Consider the following 22,198-nt stretch of genomic DNA (forward strand, 5'->3'; position numbering starts at 1 on the left):
GAAATTAGGCCATTCAGCCCAGTCAGTCTGCTCCACCATTCAATAATGGCTGATAAGTTTCTCAACCCCATTCTCCTGCTTTTTCACCAAAACCCTTGATCCCTTTGATAATCAAGAATACCTATCTATCTGTCTTAAATGTACTCAAAGACCGGGCCTCCACAGCCTTCTGTGGCAATGAATTCCATAGATTCGCCACTCTGTGGCTGAAGTTTCTTCTTATCTCCATTCTAAAAGGTCTTCCCTTTACTCTAAGGCTGCGCCCTCAGGTCCTAGTCTCTCCTACCAATGGAAACATCTTCCTTACATCGCCTCTGTCCAGGCCATTGAGTATTCTGTAACTTTCAATTAGATCCCACCCTCATCCTTCTAAACTCCGTTGAGTATAATCCCAGAGCACTCAAACATTCCTCATATGTTAAGCTTTTTATTCCTGGGACATTTCTGGTGAATGTCCTCTGAACTCACTCCAGGGCCAATACATCCTTACTGAGATATGGGACCCAAAACTGCGCACAATACTCCAAATATGGTCTGACCAGAGCCTTATAGATTCTCAGAAGTACATCCCTGCTTTTATATTTAAGTCCTCTCAAAATAAATGCAACCATTGCATTTGCCTTCCTAACCACTGACTCAACCCACAAGTTTACCTTGACAGAATCTGGACTAGAACTTTCAACTCTCTTTGCATTTCAGACTTCTGAATTTTCTACCCATTTAGAAAATAGTCCATGTCTCTGTTCTTCCTACCAAAGTGCATGACCTCACACTTTCCCATGTTGTACTCCATCTGCCATTTTTTTGACCACTCTTCTAACTTGTCCAAATCCTTCTGCAACCTCCCCATCTCCTTAATGCTACCTGTCCCTCTACCCATCTGCAAACTTAAACAGAATGCCCTCAGTTCCTTCATCTAGATCATTAATGTATAAAGTGAAAAATTGTGGTCGCAACACTGACCCTTATGGAACACCACTTGTCACGATTCTATCTTCTTCCTCTCAAACTGCACAATAAATTCAATCATATGATGATCACTGCCTCCTAAGGGTTCCTTCACCTTAAGCTCCCTTATTAAGTCTGCCTCATTGCACAACACTAAATTCAGTATTGCTTTTACTCCCTAGTGTGTTCTACCACAAGCTGCTCCAATTTGCCATCTCATAGGCATTCTACAAATTCCTTTTTTTGCAATCCAATGCAACCTGATTTTCCCAGACCACCTGCATATTGAACTCCACCATGATCACTGGAGTTGGCCTTTTCTATCTCCTGGTGTATTTTGCACCCAAGCTCCTGACTACTGTTTGGGGGCATGTACATAATGCTAACTTTATTTTAATCTTTGCAGTTCAATTTCACCCACACAAATTCAATACCATCTGACCCTACTTCATTTCTTCCTCATAAGGCAACCCCACCCCCAGTGCCCAACTGCCTATTTTTTGACAAATTGTAAATCCTTGAATATTCAAGTCCCAATTCTGAGCTTTCAGCCATATCGCCGTGATGCCTACCACGTCATACCTGCCAATTTTGATCTGCGCCACAAGTTATGAGTGAACACTAAGAAATCAAGCTAAGAGCTATAAGATATCCTATCGGGATGCATATATTTTGCTCCATGCAAAGCCACCTAGCAGAAGTATGCAAGTCCTAGGTATCCCAAACCTCCAAGTTAAAGTGCTGAAGGGCTGAATTAGTATGTGAGTTGGACTGACAGTAGGCATGTTTGTGTGATACTGGCGATGCTAACTTGTGTGGATGACGGTTAGAGGAGGTTGATATCTATGGAGCATGCAGAGACACTGTGGTGAAGACAGAATTAGGTGAAGGCTAGGTCAAGGAATCATTGAACTTTAGCCAGCAGTTACCTGCTCTGATTTACAAAAACTTATGCCCTGTAGCTTCTCAGGGAAGGAGAGAACAATCGGAAATGGGTTGGAAATGAGGCAAGTTGAATTAATAAAAATTTGCATTTACATGGAAATAAGGAAGTCACTGTTCATCTGTGAGATTCTGAAATTGTCATTTAAAGCTCACATAGAAAACCAGGTCATTCTTTCTTGGCATCTAGATGTCAACGTTTTTCATTCTTAGTTATATTTTCCCAACTTTCTTGCCATTGGCCATGTTACTTCAGGGAGAGGAACATTTTGCCAATTTGGATTCATGTCAAACTTGTACTATGCTCAAAATGGCAGGTTTGAGCTCTTTAGTCCTTTTGGTCACATATTTAATTTTTCACTGAGAAACTATTGTAACAACTGTGGAAATGGCAAATTTGATATCCATCACATTATCCTAGTGAGGTGTAACCACAGCTATTTTCAAAGCCAAGTAAGTGCATTACACAAACAAACATCAGCCATTGTCTTGATAAGAACAGTCTCACTTTTGTACAAAAACATACAGGGTTGAATTGAAATGATTTCAGTAATAAATACATATTGATAACAAGTGATAACTTATTTACAGCAGCATGCTGATCAAATTTATTTGTTGAGAAATTTGTAACCAGTGCACAAACAGCAGTGTTGACAAGACAGGCTTTACTGTGGAACATGTAGGCATATCACAGTAACATTTGTTTTCTTGATTACATAACTTAAACAAAATATTACAGAAATAGCAATGAATAGCAGTAGAAGTTGGCCAGTACCAAAATGTACCAATCCAGTTACACCATTCCATATTTTACACAACACCCAACAGCACAGGTCTTATGTCAGTTTATGAGAAAAGGCAAGTTCAAGCCTGAACAATAATGATTGTGTTACAATCTCATGTTTGGAATAGTTATACTTAATCTGCACCCATACCTTCTGCATTTCTTGTTCAAATACAATACAAATATCTATTGTACCTACAATCACTTTTGATCTGTTAATAATTCTCAACAATTTGCTTCACCTTTTCACAGTTTTATCATCTTTTGGCAGGACGTAGTGTGCAGAAAAAATAGGTTTGAATTGATTCTCACATAAGATTGTCCATTGCATACAGAATTGTGCTAAAATGAAAATAAATGCACAGTACAAGGAAAATAAAACCCAGCAACCGAATAACAGTAACCAAGGGACACTTCATATAGAATTTTGAAAAGGTACAAGAAATACTTTGCATCTACCATCATGTGTTTGAGCCGTATTGGGAGAAGAAGATTATTTAGAATAAATAAGAGGAATTCTGAGCAGTGATGGCAAGTTTGTAGTGTCTGTGTAGGTTGAAAGATACAGAACTCATGAGCATTGCAATTTGTAGAGACATGACTAGTTTGTCTACTCATACTAGGGACTCTTTGTTATCTGAGATTTTCCCTTTATTCTTGTACTCCATTCATGGCATACTCAATCAACTACAAAACTAAACGAATGCTGTTTATTGGGTTAAATGGCTACTGCTATTGGGAACACTGAAGAGTACTTGAGTGATTCTTAGAATCCAAGGCAAAACATAGATGATTATATAACAAATATACATTGCTGTTATTTTTCACCAGTACACCTAGGAATATACTGCAGTGAATAAATGATTGTTCCAAAGATTGTGGAAGTGACTTAAACTTCAGAATACTTAAAATAAGAAGGCATAATTTACACATTCTCATGCATTCTGCAAAAGTAAGCAGTACTTTGCTTGATGCAGCCATGAAATTGCAGCGATATTTACAATAGCTTTATTCATTTGTTTTAATGTTCTTCCTGAAATGTAAACTATTTCATTTACTAGAGAGTCAAGGCGGTTGGTTAGAGCTTGTGTTGTGACAGCAGCAAAAACTGTTACACTGCTTACTGGCTGCATTGATGATTACTTCCAAACACTTCACTTAACGGGCATGCATCCATGCATGATAAATACAACTGGTTATAAAACTTAAACTGTGCGATTAGTTTAATTGGCAACTACTATTTGAAACAACAGAGAATGCACAAAAAATATACCAAACACACCTGTTATCAATGCAGAAAGAACCAAAGGTAGGTCAGAGTGAAAAAAAATCCATCCAGTACATTATATGCTGACTCAGTCATAATAATTGTAAATGAATCTGCTATAACAATGAGAAAGGACAGAGAGAGAGAGAAAAAGAAATGCTAGATTTGGGTCAGTAGATAGCACTGCCAAGGAATTATTGTGGTGCAGTGATAGTATCCCTACCTCTAGACCAGAAGGTCAGGGTTCAACTCCTACTTACCTCAGAGGTACATCATAACATACCTGAATAGGTTGCCTCAAACAATTTATAACATTGCCAGTCGTCAGAAAGTTTTGTAATGTTTTCAGGAACTATCAACTTAATAAAATTGTGACATTCCTAAACATGGTTGGTAAAAAATGAAATCTATCATTGTTGTAATATACTTGTCACTTAATGATTATGGTCATACCATATATCTACACGATTAAGTAATGGAATTTAAATGCTGTATTTCAAGTTAGACTCTGATTTGGAATTGGTGATTCACACTTCAAAGATTGCCCAGCCATTATGTTTTAAAGTCTGTTCAGTCAGTATCAGCCCATCTGTATGGTCTGGTTTTGATCAGAGATGTAAAGGTTTGTTCTACTTTCATGTGTATCAGTAAAACTGATGCATATTCTATCTCTTAGCTAATATTTTGAAAAATGCAAATCAGTAACTGGTTATATCAGAGAAGTTGAGGAACAGATGAGATTGGCTTTTAATTTGGCATGATGAAATGGATGACATTTTTGTCATTCTCTTCCTCCTTCATATTTTTGTACAATTGCTTTCTTCAGTACTCTGTACCATAACTTCATTCCAATATTTCAGCCAGAATGTTGAGTCCAAGAATGTAACATTTTGGGATAGAAATGAAATTGAGGCTGAGGACCAAACACGATCTGGTGCTTGGGATTCCATGCCAGTCTAATATTACAAAATTATTTCAAAAGAGACAAGTTATAATTTAAAGAATTGAGAGGTTTAGGGACTTGTGGCAAGTTAGCTTTAACTATTATGTAGCGAAGATTTTTGGATCCTTCTCAGAACAGGGCTACAATAATACAAATGAGAGTTTATTTGAACATATTGAAACATTTTAAACAGTAGAGGGCAGCGTATCAATTCTCATTATTGTACTTTGCATCAAATGCCTAATTTGGAGTATTATTTAAATTTTGCCCAACCTTTATTTTCAGAATTTATTTTCCCCCTCTCCCAGTTTTGTTCCCAACATTAACTGCCTCATATTTTCATCCTCCTGTCATCCCCATGTTAACACATTGAAGAGATATCAGATATTCTTGTCTTTACATCAGTACCTTACAGACATCTCCTGCCACATTTGGGACAAATGTTGTGTTGGTCTTCGAAGGACCTAACTAATTATATCCAAGGTAGCCTTATTCTGAACGTTGAAAAGTGTGGCACTGGAAAAGCACAGGGGGTCAGGCAGCACCCGAAGAGCAGGAGAGTCGACGTTTTGAGCATAAGCACTTCATCAGGAATGAAGAACTCTGATGAAGAGCTGATACTCGAAACATCAACTCTCCAGCTCTTTGGATGCTGCCTGACTGGATTGGCTTTTCTAACACCACATTTTTTGACTCTGATCTCCAGCATCTGCAGTCCTCACTTTCTCCTTATTCTGGAAGTTGCTAAACTGATTAGATTTTATTTCTTATCACTTTTGCTTTTCCTCAGATAAAAACAAATAAACATGTATACGAATACTCAGTACTTGGGGTTTGGGGTAGCTCAGGTGAATGGAAAGAAGAGTAATGCCAATAACATGGGTTCCATTCCCACACCATGAAGGATTCACCTTCTCAACCTCTTCCCTCACCCGAGGCATAGTGACCCTCAAGTTAAATCACTACCAGTTGTCTCTCTCTCTCTCTAATGGCGGAGCAGCCTATGGTTTGGAAGGAGCATGGCAACTTTACTTGTGTTCTTCCAATTCTCCATTAAAATATTCAGCCACAGGATCAATATATGTGGAAATCCTCATTTGGGAACAAGGCAGATATCATCAAATGAACGGACCCTTGGCAGGGGTGGAAAATTGACTGAAGTGTTCAAAGAATTGTGTGCACTAATTCACTATGAAGATATCTAGTCATATCTGTAAAAGGGGATGAGTTCCATCCGACACCACTCAGTATGATTCCTAGCACTGACCTGGATACATTGTCACATTGGGGATGAAAGCATATGCAAAGAAGGCAGGAGAATTGGGTTGAGAAACATATCAGCCATGATCAAATAGTGGAACACACTTGATAGGCCGAAGGGTCTAATTCTGCTCCCTACATCTTATGGTCATATACTTTCAAACAAACGGATGTGGTCTTGTAGGAAACATTGGAGGCAAAAAAAAAACTAAATACAAGAAGAATTTTTTTTATAATTAATAACATAAAACATTTTTAGTTGCCAAATACTTCCCACATTTTGAGTTATGGGGATCCCACTTTCCTACGGTGCAAAGAACATCATCTTTTTCCAGTTTCAGTAATTAATCAATACTCACCTAAACTTGCAATTACATTGAACTTAGTATTTTGGAAATTTATGGTAAATCAACAGTACAATGCATTGCAGCTCATTTGCTGCCTGTAGTCATCCAAACTTTAAGTCACTGATCTTCGCTTTGTTTTTTGGGGGAATAAAGGACATGTCAGTACCGCTCTCACACACCTCCTCGTAGCCTGGCAAAACAGCACCAACACCTTTCTAACAGTTGGTCATGCAATGACCAGTGTACCTCCTATGCATGGACAAGTAGAATCATTGTTTAAATTGCTTGAAGTTTGCCGCTCATTTTGTTCAAATATTCACTTGTTTACATACTTGCAATGAACAATTCTTTGGATAGAATTTAATGCGATTTCTGTGGTGAGTTTAGTTGCTGGTTGTTTATCAGGCAGCAGGTATGTTTTTATTTTAATGTTTTAAAAGTTTGTTCATGAAATATAGGCAATGCTGGGCAGGCTAGCGTTTATTGCCTATCCCTAATCTCCTGGACGCAGTTAAGTTAACCACATTGCTATGGGTCTGGAGTCACATGAAGGTCAGACCAAGTAAGGGTGGCAGATTTCTTTCACAAAAGGACAAATAGTGGTGGATGGGAACTGAACCACCTTCCACTCGCTGCTCCAATTCAGTTCATTGCAAAAGGCTCATGGATAACCGTCTGTTAAACTGTGAAGTGAGGCCCTTAAGTAGGCAATAAATGCCTTGCCCACTTCAGAGCCTCACCCCAATGCTGCTGATATTTATTAATGGAAGTGGGAGACTTATCACGTGGGAAGCCCAAAAAAGGCAGGATGATTGATAGACCTAACACTAGGATGGTGAGGTGGAAACCATGCACCAACCCCCTGCTCTTGCTGACTGATCACCTTCCACTTTTCCTTGTGATACTCCTCCTGACATTGTTTACCTCTGGCCTGGGTCCCTCCCTGATCCTTGGGCCTCAGGTGGATGCATTAATGGCAACAACCACACTTTCACAGTGGTTTTGCTGAGATATGAAGTGCTGCCAACCTCTGGCTCAGTGTCCTTGATGCCAGGGAAAGCCCATCATTGCCCAATTCAGTGCCTACCTGGAACAATGCAATGGGCCTTCCTAAAAAGTGATAATGTGGCACTGCCAGTCACTTCTCAGCTGGTGAGTGAGACCTCCCGTCACCTACATTAAATATTGCCCTAAATTTACACTTTTCCTTGCAATATTGCAATTTTAATGTCAATCTATTCATATGAATACCAGATGGTAAACACTTGATGGTAAACACTGATCGTCTGGGGCTGAAAAGGTACATTTTCTGCAAGAGACTGGAACACAGATTATTTTATATTCCATAAAGCAGTGCAAAAATAATTTTAGTTGAGTAATTATCTTCAAAAAACTGAAAGAACTGCAGATGCTGGAAATCAGAAACAAAAGCAGGAAGTGCTGGAATGGCTTAGCAGATTTGACAGCATCTGTGGGGAGGAATCAGAGTTAACATTCTGGGTTCAGTGACCCTTCCTCAGACCAGTAAGTATCTTGCTTTATGTTCACAAAATTGAAGTTATTAATAACAACAGCTAAGCCTTTTGATCTTTTTTTGGGGGGTGGGGTGGGGGGCGGGGGATTGGGGAGGTGGGACAGGGGCACACACTGTGAACAGTGATGATGGATTCAGCTACTACAATGTTCTCTTTCCAGGGAAAAATACTGTCCTCCTCTGCACTTTCTGCCACACAACCAATCAAACAGTGCACACAGAATCATAGTTGAGATGATGTGGTCATTAAAGTAGTAAATATCTTTCCTCAATCAGAATAAAGGCTAGTCTTCCAGTTTGCGCTATCCTTACATTCTGCTTCTATGTCAGCATTTTCTTTGCTACTGCTGTCTTACCCTGATCATCCAAATGAGTTGAAACCATTGAGATCCTTTTCTGATGAATGTTCTGCTTATGCAGGCTCCCTACTGTTGAGGTGACACAGAAAACAAATCCAGTCCAGAACACAATATCTCTCTTCTGCCAGGAACAGATCACTAATTAAAGTCATGAGATTGAAATCCTTGGACAAGGGATTCCCATGAAAAACTGGAAATGAACATATCAGACTCAACAAATAAAGGGATTCAGAGAAAACAGGAGGCTACTTTATGTGCTGTTATGGAGCTGGCACTGAACATCTTACAATGTAACCTAGGAGGGAGTCAGGGGTTGGAATTCATGTAGTATAATAGTAGTGTCCCTATCTTTGAGCCAGAAAGCCTAGATTCAAGTCCCACCTGCTCTAGCAGCATGTCATAACACATTTGAACAGATTGATATAGAAATATCTACAATAGAACCCAGTACAGGCTTTGCAAACTGGCTATCTGAGCAGTTTAAATATTCAATCAATATCATAGTCAAAACCAAAAGCTTTAACAGTGATTTAAAATTCACAAGATCAGTTTAAACTTCTACACTTGCAGGTTTGGTCATTACTGACGTTGTATTAGAATTTTTGTCTAATGAATGCAGCCACCTTGACACACAATCGGAATGATAACAAAGATTGCTATTAAAATTAGATTTAAGGCATTACCTATACACCCCACTCAAGCCAAGAGCTAGATTCAATTGAAAATAGTCTACACAAATTTTGTTTGCAATGACAAATAGAACCTGCATTTGTAGAAATTCTAATATTACACAAATATTCCGTAAGAATAAGTTTTCTTTATATCCTAATTTTAAATCAAAACATTTTGATCTCAGAATTCACAGAATGCATACTTTGCAAATTGTATAGAGAGTTTGAATTTTTAAACAAATATCCTGAAGTCTACTCTTAACTCATTGCTTAAGACAAACTTTATCTAATTCCACATTTTAAAAACTACTTAATGTGCTTTTTAAATTTAATTTGTTGTGTAGTTACATTACATAACTCAATGTATAATTCATTTTTAATGCAATAAAGAACTATCAGAGGTAATTGATGTTAATTGAGCAGAAACTACTCAGCAAATATATGCTTCTCTTTATTTAAATCATTGCTAGAGCAAGTGTTTTGTTTGGCAAATAACATATCATCTAGATCTACTCATTAGCTCCAGACACTTTTATGAAAAATTGCAATACTCAGTGAACAAATCAAGTCAAATTGGAGAACTGTAGAAGTGGGTGGAGTTTGCCATGAGATGCCACATCATGCCAAAGTATTTGCCTTAAAGCTTTATGGGTTATCAAACATGATTCATTGGTGCCTCATTGTTCATTGAGTGGCATTAACTTGGTTCAACCTGCAAACGCAATTTTGGAAAAGCATACAGGCCTGAAACAATGACAACTTTCTCTACAGATGCAAGCATGACTTACTGCTACACCTTTCCAGACTCATCAGTTTCATTTCTGCCAGTGAATTGATTTTATTAAAAAGACAAAAAAATCAAGCACAAACTGCATCATCTGAAATTCATTTCAATTGTGAAAGTGAGCTGCCTAATGGCATCACTATTTCACCTCACCACTGTTCCTGGGAAGGAAATGGGGAGGCGTGGGGAAATACAGGAGAGGGGGTGAAGAATACTTCACAACAGTTTGGTCTCTTTCTCTAATTAGAATCTAATTAGCTTGAAGTATTGCAAGACTATGGATGCAAACAGTTTTTGTATTGCTTCCTATGGTCAATATTTGTTCAGAACAACATTCAAGACAGAGAATACAGAACACAACATTGCAAAAGAGACAATAGCGACATTTACAATTCACACATCTGAAAAGGGCTGAAATAAAGCTTTGATCAAATACTGAAGCTACATAACAATTTTATGGATTTGAAGCTTTTTGAGGAGAGGGAAGCAATCCTGCCATTTGGTTCCCCTGTCAGCCAACATCATTCTGTGTCTGGTGAGGTCGGACCAAACTGGGTGAACATGGAATAAAGCTTCAAAGCCACAAAAAAGGAATCCTTACAGTTGTTCTTTTATTAGGAAATCACCTAAATTACTACTTTTTTTCATATAACGATGGACAAACAGTCCTCAAGAAAAGAAAAAACAGCCATTAAATTGTTGCTGCAGTAAATGATATGGTCAGAGGAGGCAGGTAGACAGACGCTTCATTTGTTCACTGTTGGTGCATTATCTGGTCGTTTTGTTTGAACTATTTTTTGTTTTGGCAGTTTAACTGCACCTTCATCTTCATTTTCACTCTCACAGATATGAACCACAACACTTGGAGTGCCTTCTGTTCCTGTGTGCACCTCGTACTTGTCACCTACAGGACAAAGGAGGAAATGCAGCAATAACTTGACACTGGTAAATGAAAGTAAGTCGCTTAAATTAGGAGAAGGAGTTTTCCCTTTTCTTTCTGAAAGAGAGAAAACATTTTCTATTTCTTTAAACAGAGTGTTCAGTGTAACGACGACAACGCCTTTTACATTCTGTGTGCGTGTGCTCAGACGACTAGGAAAGAGACAATGGCTATAGTAAGTCACTGACAAAATCTGAGATGGTCCCAGTTATACAATCACAACATTTACTTGAAACCACAATTCTTTTGAAAAAAAAAGCATTTTTAAACATTAATTGCTGTATTAAGATTGTATAAGTTTGAAGGCTCTAGATACCTCCTGCCATTCAAAAATGTGAACTGGGTGCATTTTAAGGAACTAACTTCAGGATCTACTAATATTTGAGAATAAATAGACACTTTAAGGCTTTAAGATGGATCACGTTTTTAGTTTTAGATCATTATAAAAGTTGGTATCATGATTTCCTCGTGGCTACCTCCACATGACTTTCAACTTCAGTTAATATCATTAATCTCAGATTAAACAATTTCTTAACAAATTTCTTACACTGTTATTACACTCTTCTGCCAATAGAAGATACTCAAAATGACAGGGCTAAAATTCTCTATGCTGCCAAAGATATTTCCTGTGGGAATAATATGCAAGAAAAACTCTGTTCCCATTTTCAGAAACATTTCTTTTTCGACTTGTCTCCTAGGGGTTTGGGTCTGAAGTCCAGCCGATCATGAAAACACTGTTTTAAATTGACCTAGTATTTGACACAAGGATTCGTTCCATACACGCAGAGGGTGGTGAGTGTATGGAAAGAGCTGCCAGAGGAAGTGTTGGAGACTGTCACAATTACAATATTAAAAAGGTATGTGAATAGGAAGGGTTTAGAGTGAAATGGGCCAAATGCTGGAAAATGGGACTAGATTAATTTATAAATCTGGTTAGCATGGATGAGTTGGATTGAAGGGTCTGTTTCCATGCTGTACAACTCTATGATTCTATGTTATCTACTGAATTTATAATTCCATCATTTACTGTGGTGGGATTTGGACCCATACCCACAGAGCAACAGCTTGGTCCTCTGGATTATTACTCCAATGATGTTATCATTACATGACCACTTCTCCATATTGGGCAGGCAGGAAATTCACCCAAACTCAAAATTTTTAATATATTGATAAATGAAATAGTCTACGAATGATTTTCCCAAGTGCTGCCCAATGATGTTCCATTTTGTTTTAGAGATGTGTATTAATCCTTCCAAGGATTGTGTATTTGTTAATGGTCTGCAAATTCCAAGGGGAGCTGACAGGCTCCCAGCTGCAGCTATTCTTGGTTTAGCACTGGAAATGACTCTGTCATGACAATGCAGTGGCTTGACTGTGTTGCTTGCTTTAAACTACCCACCCACTCCTACTACTGATGCACCAGTCCTTTTGAGGGCCCTCAGTCTCTGTCTGCTTTCTTGCTGGAAAAAAACTTGCAGATAGGCTGGTTGTTCCTGGCCAGTTACATTAGTAATTTCTCAGTCATCCAATTGTAAGATAAATTGTAGCTAGCTTTGGCTTTGTGGGGCTATTTTGTGTACATGAATTACCTTTATTGTCATATGTACTCAAATGAGTACAGTGAAAAGTTTACAAGATGCCACTGACGGTGCTATCTTAGGTACAGATTCTTCAGTACAAGTTCTTCGGAAAAAAAAGTTAGAAGAATAAAGAAATTGAAAAGTCCAGCATTGTGGATTGTAGGAATAAATGAGAAAAAAAAGATCAGAATAATAGACCTTCCAGCCCAGTCCACGCTGGCACCCAGCCTCCCGACTATGCCGGGCCTCGACCTAAGACCCTGCCAGGCTGGGATACCACCAAGTCTGGCCAGTAGACCCCCGCGTGATGGTTGACAGGATGCCTCGCCGGCTGGAAGTCTGCGCTTGAGGCCAGGAGTTCAGGGCGTCATCAAGGGAAAAGAAGAAAAAAAAAGCAGGAAAGGAGAAAAAAAAAACAAATGAATGGAGCAGGTGAGCTCCGGCTGAAACATTCTAGTCTGACACCATCTTGTCTGAAATGAGCTCTTAGCTAGCTTCTGATTTTAGGTCATAGATTGGTTAAAGAATTTTTTTGTGCTGCCTTCTCACTGGAAAGTGTATTGTGCGGGGATTGGAAGCAGTACTATTGTGAGCAGACTCACTCAAAAAACCTTTATAGTCATCCAGAGCTTACTCATGAATCATCTCTAACAATAAATCCTTACCCACTGCTTTTGGTTTACATGGTGAAGGGTTTCAGTAGCTACAGGCAGTCACTTCATTCAGAATCACATAAAAATATTTTCTCCAAGCGCTCCAACCACAACTTGGATTACCAAATTGTCATCTACACAGGGATTGTAAAATGAACAAACACAAAAAAAAACTCAACAAAGCATCAAACAGCACTTCAAAGGTATTGAAGCAATATTCTGTAGGACCCTCTCTGCTGCAAGTTACATTTTCATTTGGTGACAATGCTGACAATTTCTGGAGGTGCTGCAGTAATCCAGATGTCATGGGTGAAGCAAACTTGTTAACAGGAAGGCTGAAGGGATTCATCTGACTGATCAGAAACCTTCTAATGCTATGGGCCATGAAATTGTTCCACAAGATAAAGCCTGTATGGTATGCAGCTATGTATTCTGCCGTTCTTAGAAGAACCATGTGGTAGAGTAATTTAAACCTGTAACAATTTTCAGAATGTAGATCTTTACAGTTGGATTGCATACAACACATAACATAGAGTGCCTCACAGCACATTCTACTTTGTTCTAGTCTCTACTTCTTTCTGGCGTATTTGTATGATTTATTTTTCCAACCAACCACGATTTCTAATAGTTTGTTCATTTTTCTGGTTGACTTCAAGCTAGACTTGCTCTTCTTCTTCACAAAGTAAAGTACTGCAGATGCTGGAAATCTGTAACAGGAACAGAAAGTGCTGGACAAACTCGGCTGGTCTGGCAGAATCTGTGGAGAGAGGCAGACTTAGATTTTTGAGTCCAATTTGATTCTCCTTCAGAATTATTCTTCTTTAACTTCAATATTGGACTCCTTAACTGACTTCTGATTTGGTAACCGGCCAGGTAGCCATTTAAGTGAAGCAAAGCAAAATGGAATGCAGTATTCAGATTAGATTCCCGACAGAGTGGAAACAGGCCCTTTGGCCCAACAGGTCCACACCGACCCTCCGAAGAGTAACCCACCCAGACCAATTCCCCTACTAATGCACCTATCATTATGGACAATTTAGTATGGCCAATTCACCTGGCCTGCACATCTTTGGTCTGTGGAAGGAAACTGGAGCAAACCCACACGGACACAAAATGTGCAAACTCCACGCAGACAGTCGCCCAAGGCTGAAATCGAACCTGGATCCACGGCGCTGTAAGGCAGCAGTGCTAACCATTGAGCCACCGTGCCACCGTTTTGGTAGGATACAGCGTTGGTGATGAAGATCTGATTCATTGATGGTATGTAGGCATCACTGGCTCATCCAGCCTTGATGGTTAACTGCCTTACAGCAGGTGATAGTGAGCTGCCTTCTTGAACATTTGTAATCCTAGCAGTGAAGGACAAACACAGTGCTGTCCGGAAGGGAGTGCCAAGGTTTTGTTCCAGCAACAGTGAAGGAGGTGATATGGCTCCAAGTTAGGATGGTGCACGGTTTGCAGGAAAATTTGCAGGTAGTGCACTCCTATCTATCTGATGCCCTTTTAGGTGATTGACATCACAGGCTTGGAAAGTGCTGGCAGAGGAGCCTCACTGAGTCACCTCAGTGCATCTTGTAGGTGGTACACACTGTTGTCATTATGTATTGGTGGTGAAGAGAAAAACTGGTGAAGGTGGTGGATGGGATGCCACTAAGCAGACTGCTTTGTACTGGATGGTGGCAAACTTCTTCAATATCTTTGGAGTTGCTGTCATCCAGGCAAGCAGAGTACGATGCAGTAGACTCCTGCCATGTGCCTTGCAAATGGTGGACAGAAATTGGAAATAGAGGAGATGAGTTACTTGCCACAGAATTCCTAGCTTTTGATCTGCTTTTGAAGATTCTGTATTTACATGGCTGGTCCAGTTCAGTTTCTTGCCAACGGTGGAGATTCAGCAATAGAAATTCTATTGAATACCAAGGAGTAATGGTTAGACACTCTCTTGTTGGAGCTTTCTATTGCCTGGTACTTCTATGCTGCAAATGTTATTTGCTATTATCAGCCCAAGCCTGGATGTTTTCTAGGTCTTTCGTCATTAAAAATAAAGTGGGTCAGCATCTGAGTACTCGCAAATGGTGTTAGGCATTGTGTAATCATCAGCAAACATTCCTTTTTGCAACTTTGTGGAACAGTAAAGTCCATTAATGAAACAGCTGAATCTCCTTGGTTGGACTTAGGAAGGTTCCTAAGGAGGTCCCACAGTGATGTCCTGGAGCTGAGCAGTTTGACCAAAAACCAGCCTCCTTTGTTTTGCTGCAGAGGAGTTTGAAGTGTGAAGGAAAATTGGAATTTCTTGAAAACACTGAAATGTGCCTCAAACCCAAAGATTTGGCCATAAGATCATGAAAGACTCCTCCTGAGGTAACTTGTATGTAAAGTATGTAAACTTCATGTTTTCACTCAGGAAAAAGGAGAATATTGTAGAGGAGAAGACTGGGATATGGGCTATTAGATTAGAAAGGATTGAGGTTAATAAGGAGGAGGTGTTATCAATTCTAGGAGGTGTGAAAGTAGAGAAGTCCTCTGGGCCGGATGGAATTTATCCAACGATTCTCTGGGAAGCTAGGGAGGAGATGGCAGAGACGGTGGCTTTGATCTTTGAGTCATTATTGTCTATAGGTTTAATACCAGAGGACTGGAGGATTGCAAATGTTGTGCCCTTGTTCAGAAAGGGCAGTAGAGCTGACCCAGGTAATTATAGACCAGTGAGCCTTACGTCTGTTGTCAGAAAAGTTTTGGAAAGGATTATAAGAGATAGGATTTATAATCATCTAGCAAGCAACAATTTGATTGCAGATAGTCAACATGGTTTCATCAAGGGCAGGTCGTGTCTCACAAACTTCATTGAGTTTTTTGAGAAGGTGACCAAGTATGTGGATGCGGGTAGGGCAGTTGACGTGGTATACATGGACTTCAGTAAAGCCTTTGATAAGGTTCCACATGGTAGGTTTGTTGGAGAAAATGTGGAGGCATGAGATTGAGGGTGATTTAGCAGTTTGGATTAGAAACTGGCTTTCTGTAAGAAGGCAGTGAGTGGTGGTTGATGGAAAATATTCAGCCTGGAGTCTGGTTACTAGTGGTGTGCCACAAGGATCTGTTTTGGGACCACTGCTGTTTGTCATTTTGGTAAATGACTTGGACACAGGCATAGGTGGATGGGTTAGTAAGTTTGCAGATGACACTAAAGTCGGTGGAGTGGTGGACAGTGTAGAAGAATGTTGCGGGTTGCAGGGGGACTTGGATAAACTGCAGAATTGGGCTGAGAGGTGGCAAATGGAGTTCAGTGCAGATAAATGTGAGGAGATTCACTTTGGGAAGAATAACAGGAAGGCAGAGTACTGGGTCAATGGAAAGATTCTTGGTAGTGTAGGTGTGCAGAGGGTTCTTGGTGTCCATGTACATAGATCCCTGAAAGTTGCCATCCAGGTTGATAGTGCTGTTAAGAAGGCATGCAGTGCGTTTGGTTTTATTGGTAGAGGGATTGAGTTCCGGAGCTGTGATATCATGCTGCAACTATACAAAATGCTAGTGTGGCCTCACTTGCAATATTGTGTACAGTTCTGGTCACCCTATTACAGGAAGGATGTGGAAGCATTGGAAAAGGTGCAGAGGAGATTTACCAGGATGTTGCTTGGTCTGGGGGGAAGGTCTTATAAGGAAAGGCTGAGGGACTTGGGTCTGTTCTCATTGAAGAGAAGATGGCTAAGGAGGCATTTAATAGAGACATACAAGATGATCAGAGGATTAGATAGGGTGGACAGTGAGAGTCTTTTCCTAGGATGTTGTCTTGTACAAGGGGGCATAGCTACAAATTGAGGGATGATAGATTGTTCTTTAGTCATAGAGTGGTAAAGGCGTGGAATGCCCTGCCTGCCAATGTAGTTAACTCAGCCACATTTGGGACATTTAAACAGTCCTTGGATAAGCACATGGATGATGATGGGATAGTGTAGGGGGATGGGCTTAGATTAGTTCATGGGTCAGCGCAACATTGAGGGCCGAAGGGCCTGTTCTGCCGTGTTTTGTTCTGTGTTCTATGTTCTAAATATGTTTGCACACCACACATTGCAAAAAAAATTAACTTGTTCAATTTGTATTAATTAAAGTAATAATAAACTGATCTGATTTGAACCTCACCTTACCACCCATACATGATAAATTATATAAGTGCCTGGCTAAAATACCATGTGAATTTAAAAAAAAAATCTGCAGTTATGGACAAACAGGGGACATTGGAAATGAAAAACATTACTGTATAGTGTTCAATCATTTTAAATCTGGATCCTTTTATTTTATTGCATTAGATCTGACAGGAAGTACTTTTCCTGTTGCTTTGTGTAAAGAAAAACTCAAACAATGTTGACAACTTATACCTCAGCACTGAAATTATAAGTGTGTTAGGGCAACATCCAATAGCAGGTACTTAATAGATACATTCAGAAGAGATGCCAGTTGAGTGCATCGCAAATCTAACCTAATTTGGAATGCTTTCTTGTGAGACAAGAGCTTTGTTCCCAATTGCTCCTAATCAATAGATTTTTAAAAAATAACTTTAGAAAACATTTGGCTTTCAAGATAGTGAACAATCTTCCTCTTATGAAGAAAACACAGTATACAGTGATCACAAATTGACCCAATTTTCTTTCCCAGAATGGATGCACATAATTGTGAGACCTCTCCTTTATAAACGACTACCTGCGGTTTGTCTACTTTGAATTGGGAATCGGGCTTGGTGCTTAGGAGGTTGATAGCTCCCAAGTCAGGATGCGTGAAAAGTCTGCCTGCCTCTAGACTAAAATTGAAAGAATAAAATATAAACCTTCCTCCAGGCCTCATCCCTCACACCTCCCCCATCCTCAAATATTCTCCATGTCAACCCATTCAACAAAACTCAACTCATTCCTCACTGCTCTCTCTTACACCTATGCTCCTTTACCCATCCTTGTGGCCCTTCTCATACCTTGTATGCAATTCAATATCCTTCTACCCATATTCCATATACCCCCTATATTAAGTTAATGCCTACTTCCATCCTCCACCAGTTCCCTCTTCCTCTGCCATACCAGCTCACCTCACATCCTTACGTACTCACACATACTGGAAAAAAACTAAATTTGCCTTACTTAAAGTTCCATAGTGCTTGACAAAATTGCTCTGGCTCATAAAAATACATTGTGATTACTTGGACAGGTTTTGACATGTTTTTATGCATTTTGAAAAGTTGTACCTTTCACACACAATCTTCTCTACAGTTTAAAAAACCCAAAGAATACTTGACAACACCATCCCCTTGTAACCCCTCCTTTCTCACCGGGTTCCCTCCCATTTCCAAAGGATACCTAACCCTCTCCCCAGTGCAACATTAACTGCACACCCCTTCCTCCACCAATACCCCCAACCTCTAAGGTGCCCTGATGCTATGTCCTCAGAGGTATCTCAGCTCTCTGAAGAGGTAAAACAATGTATTATGACTTGTTTTTATCAGATTTAAATGTCCACACTCTTGGTATCTGACATGAAGGAATCTAAAATCTAATTTGAACAGAGGTATCTTAGAATCCCTACAGTGTGGAAACAGGCCCTTCAACCCAACAAGTCCACATTGACCCTCCAAACAGTATCCCACCCAAGCCCATTCCCCAATGTTTACCCCTGACTAATACACCTAGACTACACATCCCTCAACACTATGGGCATGGCCAATTCATCTGACCTGCACACGTTTGGACTGTGGGAGGAGACTGGAGCACCCAGAGGAAACCCACACAGACACTGGGAGAATGTGCAAACTCTACACAGTCACCCAAGGCTGGAATCGAACCCGGGTCCCTGGCACCGTGAGGGAGCAATGCTAATCACTGAACCTCCATGCCACCCCAAATAGCTGATCGTTTAACCAGTTAGCTGCCTCCGTGAGCATGCACGCCTGAACCATGATTCATCTTAAATCCTGTCTCCACAAAAATGGAAAATGCCAATTTTGGAGGCACGACTTCAGATTTCCAACATCTATCATTTTTGCCAAGATGGAGTAAGTCTCAGTTATGGCAAAAATCTGTGCCATCATTTAAAACCTTTGTGCATCCATTAATTGTAAATATAACTTATTGTTGCAAAGTGACTACAGCCAACGAATATTTGTGGGCAATATTTCTCCATGTCCCAGGCACATTTGCAGTCCCATGTTGCTGGTTGATAGAGGTTGACTTCACTTTGTGGGTTTAGAACACTCTTATCAAGAGGGCGTGGATCTAATTCTCTAAGGAAGAAAAAGTTTGTCTCAGCCATGTGTTGAGAAAGATAACAGCAGCCACACCACATTTAGTTTTGGGATTATGTTCATATGTATATATATATATATATATATGTAATGCTTTTACATGAGTTTGGGATTTTCCTTTTAGAAAAACATAACATAAACACAGGCACACTAAACCTTTAAGCACAATCACTTCATGCTACTCTGTGGATAATGCTATGTCCCACCTGGACCAAGTGTAGCGATTGCACGCAGAAGATCATAATTAATGGTGGGACTTGCATCTTCAATCTGATGCCATCCAACGGGAGGAGACCCTGGAGGGGAGATGAGGAATTGTTTCACAGGCGGCGGTGGGGTCAAGTACATTTTATCAACCTTGTCTTCACTGTTTTGAACCTGAAAAATAAAACTCATTAGAATATGGCAATAAAACCCATTAGAATGTGGCAACTCCAAATACCAACATAACTTTACAAAATATGATGGTTAAAGTTGCCATAGCAGAAAAGACAAGACTTTCCTTTTAAGTAAATTATTACTCCTTCTGTAGCTATGAAGGTCTCTTAGCCATTTCTTCTTCCTCTGAGCATCATGTACGTATTATTTAGAAATTTTGGACTAGAAAAGACCGCAGGATTGAAATAGAAAAGGCTTGTTACGTTCTCACAGATCAGCCATTCTTAGCCTCATTTACATCAGATCTTGTTTTCCTCTCAGTAGAATTGCAATTGTGCGTTTCCATTTATATGACCAAGTTCAATTGCTTCCCCATCATCCTTACTTGTAATTTCAAGATTATTTACATGGAGTAGCTTCTGGCTGGCTTTAAATTAAAAGTTTAAAATTAATTGTGTGTCTTTTGAAACTTAGAAATAGAACAGTCCCTCAAACCAGTTCTGACATTCTATTATATCATGGCTGATCTGTAACTTAACTGCATCTGCTCACCTTGATTCCCTAGCCTTAAATACACTTGCCTAACAAAAATCTAACAAATTCAGGTTTTTAATTTTTCATTATTTGGAGACGTTGGTGTTGGACTGGGGTGTACAAAGTTAAAAATCACACAATACCAGATTGTAGTCCAACAGGTTTAATTGGAAGCACTAGCTTTCGGAGCACCGCTCCTTCATCAACCACCTGATGAAGGAGCAACGCTCCGAAAGCTAGTGTGCTTCCAATTAAACCTGTTGGACAATAACCTAGTGTTGTGTCATTTTTAACTTAATTTTCATTGTTCTAGTCTAGCTTTATTGTTAATGCCATTTCTCCCACTAGGGGGGAGTATTTTCTCCTTCTTGTTCATTCTATCTACCTGTTGCAAATTTCTTCTGGCTGGCCTCCCATGGATTGGCTGGTTTTCCATGTTTTACCCTCTCCATAAAACTGAAATCATTCATAATCTGTTCCTACTGTTCTAATTCAAACCAAATCTCTACTCACCCCTACTATCCATCCATCACCAAAATGTGTGAATGTGGAAGTGTCGGTGTTGGACTGGGGTGGATAAAATCAAAAGTCCAATGTCAGCAGGTTATAGTCCAACAGATGCATTTGAAGTCACAAGATTTCGAAGTGCAGCTCCTTTGTCAAGAGAAGTATCATTTCACCTGATGAAGAAGCAGTGCTCTGAAAGCTTGTGACTTCAAATAAACCTGTTGGACTATAACCTGGCGTCATGTGACTTGACTTTTTCACTAAAATACAATAAAGAACCGCAGATGCTGGAAATCTGAAACAGAAGTTGTTGGAGAGACTCAACAATTCCAGTAGCATCTGTAATACAGTAGTAATGGGTGTTAACGTTTTGGATCCAGTGACCCTTCAGAATGCTGAAAAAGGGTCGCTGGACCAAAAACATTAATTCCCCTTTCTCTCCACAGATACTACTAGACCTGCTGAATTTCTCCAGCAATTTCTGTTTTTCGTTCATCCCTCCATCATTAATCTACGTTAGCTCATGGTTAATTAATGCCTTGATTTTAAAATTAGAATATAGAACATAAAACAATACAGCGCAGAACAGGCCCTTCGTCCCTCGATGTTGCATTGACCTGTGAACTATTCTCAGCTTGTCCCCCTACATTATCCCAAAATCAACCATGACCTTACCTATGGATTGCTTAAATCTCCCTAATGTGACTGAGTTGACTGCATTAGCAGGTAGGGCATTCCATGCATTTACCACTCTCTGAGTAAAGAACCTGCCTCTGACCTCTGTTCTAAATCTATCACCCCTCAATTTGTAGCTATGCCCCCTTGTACAAGCTGACATCATCATCCTAAGAAAAAGACTTTCACTGTCTACCCTATCTAATCCTCTGATCATCTTGTATGTCTCTATCTTATCCCCTCTTAGCCTTCTTCTTGCCAATGAGAACAGGTTCAATTCTCTCAGCTTTTCCTCATAAGACCTTCCCTTCAGACCAGCCAACATCCTGGTAAATCTCCTCTGCACCTTTTCCAATGCTTCCACATCCTTCTCAAAATATGGGGACCAGAACTGTACACAATATTCCAAGTGTGGCCGCATCAACGTTTTGTATAGTTGCAGCATGATATTGTGGTTTCGGAACTCAATCCCTCTACGAATGAAACCTAACTCACCGTATGCCTTCTTAACAGCACTATCCACCTGGGTGGCAACTTTCAGGGATCTATGTACATGGACTCCAAGATCCCTCTGCACATCCACACTACCAAGAATCTTTCCATTGATCCAGTACTCTGCCTTCCTGTTATTCTTCCCAAAGTGCATTACTCACATTTAGCTGCATTGAACTCCATTTGCCACCTCTCAGCCCAATTCTGCAGTTTATCCAAGTCCCCGTGCAATCTGTAACATTCTTCCACACTGTCCACTACTCCACCGACTTTAGTGTCATCTGCAAATTTACTAATTCATCCACCTATGCCTGTGTCTA

General features: G+C 39.8%; 1 protein-coding gene across 2 annotated transcripts in view; it reads right to left on the bottom strand.

Annotated features, from left to right (window-relative positions):
* Positions 1–2,467: 2,467 nt before the first annotated feature.
* LOC122563653 (calcipressin-3) overlaps positions 2,468–22,198 on the bottom strand; it is a 152,366-nt gene continuing 132,635 nt past the window's right edge. For both annotated transcript variants that reach the window (XM_043717672.2, XM_087976841.1), the window contains exons 3-4: positions 19,499–19,670; positions 2,468–10,743 (exon numbers count right to left, since the gene is read on the bottom strand). In XM_043717672.2, coding sequence (XP_043573607.2) covers positions 10,586–10,743; positions 19,499–19,670 — 330 coding nt within the window. In that variant the 3' untranslated portion in view covers positions 2,468–10,585. The remainder of the gene's footprint in view (positions 10,744–19,498; positions 19,671–22,198) is intronic.

Source organism: Chiloscyllium plagiosum, unplaced genomic scaffold (assembly GCF_037043375.1).
Source record: "Chiloscyllium plagiosum isolate Xiang-an unplaced genomic scaffold, Cpla_swu_hap1 HiC_scaffold_30, whole genome shotgun sequence".
In the NCBI taxonomy this organism is placed as follows: domain Eukaryota; kingdom Metazoa; phylum Chordata; class Chondrichthyes; order Orectolobiformes; family Hemiscylliidae; genus Chiloscyllium; species Chiloscyllium plagiosum.